Genomic DNA, 3,449 nt, shown 5'->3' on the forward strand with positions numbered 1-3,449 from the left:
CCAGCGTCGGCCGGGTCACGCCGGGTCGCACTCGTGTTGATGGAAATAGCCTGATTGAGGTCGAGGAATTTCAGCTAATATAGCTTTCCATCATCCATATTCTGATTGTGCCCACAGAGAGGGAGAGACATAACAACAGGCTTTGTCTTAAATAGAATCACAAAGGCATATCCTTTTATAGTCCTCTCCCTATTGTTGGCAGAGTGGTGGGCATGGACGGGGGTGGAGATGGCACCTGTGGACCGTGGATAAAGGGGCTCTAATCGCCCACCTCCGTCTGCACTGTCCAGGATCTGCTGTGGCCCCCCCTTCACCTCCTGAGTGCTTTTAGAAATGGCCCCCAAGAAGAAGGAAGAGCCCAAACCAGCGGCGCCGGCGGCCCCTAAGCCCCCAGAGCCCGAGCGGCCCAAGACCCCGGAGTTTGACCCGACATCAGTGACGGTAAAACACCAAGAGGAAGATTTCATTGACAGTGTTTTTTAGCTGTGTGTGTGTTTAAAGAGCATCAGAGACCCCATGTGACCTGAACTTGGCAGTGCAAGACGAGGCGGCCGGGGCAGCTGTCAGCAGGAGTCAGGGCCGCGGTGATAATCTGAATTAGAGCAGTTTTATTTCGCAGCTTTACAGAGCGCGCATAAGCAAACAGAGCTAAAGAAGCTGCAGCTCTGGGCGAGGGCTCCGGCTAATTGGTGCGTCAGACATCATGGAAAGATTGTCTTCTGCTGACTTGGCCCTTTCTCAATGGCTGAATGTTTTCCTGGTCGAGCGAGCCGCCATGTTACAATGAAAGCGCGGTCGAAGCCACAAAATATGATTTTCATTATGTCTGCGAGTAGCGGACCACCCACGCCATTCCACCGAGGGCGAAAAGGGTGGAAAAACCGGGAGGAAGAAAAATACAGATAATTATAGCCATCTCCATCCATCCTTTAAACATGCTTAGATAAGTTTCTGGATAATATTTTCACAAAGCTTCGCGGAGAGGCTGGGGTTTGCAGATATCCAGACGTGAGCCGGAGAGCGAGGGCGCGATCTGACCCGAGTCCAAAACACACACGGAGCATAAAGAGTCAGAATTTGTTGTGGGGAAGAAGAAGGGCTTATTTTTAGACTTATAATAACAGCGTAAAGCGGAGGGCCAAGCACATCACGCAGCTGTTTTAACACTCATCTCATTCACCAAACTGCTAAATTGTAGTAATTTGACCCCTTTTGTTTCAGAAAACCGCTAAATGCTTGTAATAATTTGATATTTTGATGATCTGATGATGGATTCAATTATAAAAACACCCAGAAAGGTCCCCTTTCAAGCGTTTGTTTCACTCAGAATTCATAACTTTTGCTTCAACGTGTGCACAAGCAAATGACATAACAGCCCTGCTGCATCCTGCTATATCCAGAGTTTACGGTACCAAAGCCTCTGAGCCACATGGCGTGTCTATAAATAGTCCGATGAAGCTGACGGTAGCAGCCTGCATGCATCCAGCCAGGAGTTCCAAGGTCACTGATAAACAGCGATCAGGACAGATGAGGACTGTAACTCTATCTGCCGGATCACAACGCACACCCTTCTTCTGTGAGAACCAATGACCGGCAGCCTCTAACCCCTTTGTTTGCTTTCTCTGTTTCCAGCTGGAATTCACCCCCGAACAGCTCGAGGGTAAGACTCCGGGTGGCTGCTACTGTTGTCGTCCGCACCGCATGGGCTGCTTTTATTTATAGAAGGAATAAATGGTTTGTGTGATCANTAGTGAGGACGCAAAGTACCAACAGCTAGTAGACAGAAAATGTAATTTCTGTGAATGTACACATGAGCTAAAAACAACAGACGTGCTGTGAATACGGTGATTTGTTTTCCTCCTAAAATGATCCTTTAGACACTAATGTTTCTGTCAGCTGCTGTGTGGTCAACGTTTTTGCTCTTTTCTGTCCATCACAGACACAAAGAGAGTCTTCTTCCTGAAGGGGGGCGTCGACAGCAGCAGCGTTTAAAGCCAGAGACACTGAATCATCCTGTTTAAACACGGAGCTAAAACCAGAGGTTACACAGAAATGGTAAAGTAAAGCATCCTGGCAATATTTTAGCTGGAAAGTGTTGAAGAAATTTTACTCATAGTCCTCATGTGAAGTTTGCTGTAGTGGGTGTTTATTAGTATTCCGGTATACGGTGGGCTCACCAACACAGAGCATGAGTCTGTGAAGGTGGACCGACCCCCAACATCTGCAGAGTCACACATTTATACTGTCAGTCAGAGGGTAAGGGGGGCCTGTATGTAAATACAGAGGTGAATAGAGGTAAATTAACATACAGTTGCTAATCAAATGGCAGGAGGTAAGGGGGGCAATGAAAAACAGGGGGTGGAATCGGGGGTCTGTGACAGGAGGTAGGAAAACACATGACAAAAGGTGATGGGAAAACACATGGCAACAGGGAATGAATTCAGGGATCTTTGACCATCACAATAAAAGACAATGGCTTTCTTCTTCAAAAGACACATTAAGGCTTTAATTAGTTTGCTAAAAAAAAAAGGGGGGGCCCAACAGGGGACCTTTAATTGGCTCAGGTGGTAGAGCAGGTCGGTCAATGATCTGAAGGTCGGCGGTTCGATTCCGTCCTGTGTCCTGTGTCATGGTCGTTGTGTCCTTGGACAAGACGCTTCACCCACATTGTCTGGTGTGAATGCGTATGAGTGTTTGAGGTGGTGGTCGGAGGGCAGAATAGCAGCCACGCCTCTGTCCATCTGCCCCAGGGCAACTGTGGCTACCATAGCTACCACCACCAGAATGAATAACTGACAGTCTTCTTCTGTCACTGTACCAAGGCATTATTCAATCCATCCTACTGTACTGCTCCACCTGTTTCATGCTCACTGTTAAAAACCGGACTAAACTCTTACACATAACCAGCACTGCTGCAAAAATCAGAGGTCTCCCCACACCCAGCCTATCTGAACTCAACAACAAGGCCATTACAATATGACAGGACTCTACCCACCCACTACAGGAATATCTGATCCCGTTGCCTTCAGGACGGAGATACAGGACACTGCGGTGCAGAAAGGCTCATTTTGGTAAAAGCCTGATGCCTGCAGTCATAGCTGCCTTAAACAAAATTCCCCGCTGAGCATCCCTGTACTACATTTTAATGTCTTTCATACTATTTCATGTTGTACTTTGTGTTGAAATGTTATTCTGTCTGTGTGCCCTTATGTGGGATTCTGTGTAGTTTGTATTGTCCTGTTATGAGATGGAAGTCAAGGGCTGGTTTGTGGAAAAGAATTTCCCTCTGGGGACAATAAAGTCTAAGTCTAAAGCGTCTTTGAGTGTCTAGAAAAGCGTTGTATAAATCTGATCTATTATTATTAATTGTCAGAAACTTGTTGAACACGGAACATGTCAACTTGTTTAATCTAAATATCACATGAACTGTGACACTAACATGAATGGCA

At 46.6% G+C, this 3,449-nt stretch overlaps 1 protein-coding gene across 1 annotated transcript in view; it reads left to right on the forward strand.

Moving 5' to 3' along the window:
• The first annotated feature begins 276 nt into the window (after nucleotides 1-276).
• The window catches only part of myl13 (myosin, light chain 13), a 6,333-nt gene continuing 3,160 nt past the window's right edge, over nucleotides 277-3,449 (forward strand). Inside the window, exons 1-2 of the mRNA XM_008282894.1 lie at nucleotides 277-441; nucleotides 1,633-1,660. Coding sequence (XP_008281116.1) covers nucleotides 334-441; nucleotides 1,633-1,660 — 136 coding nt within the window. The 5' untranslated portion in view covers nucleotides 277-333. The remainder of the gene's footprint in view (nucleotides 442-1,632; nucleotides 1,661-3,449) is intronic.

Source organism: Stegastes partitus, unplaced genomic scaffold (assembly GCF_000690725.1).
Source record: "Stegastes partitus isolate 25-593 unplaced genomic scaffold, Stegastes_partitus-1.0.2 Scaffold289, whole genome shotgun sequence".
Lineage (NCBI taxonomy): Eukaryota > Metazoa > Chordata > Actinopteri > Pomacentridae > Stegastes > Stegastes partitus.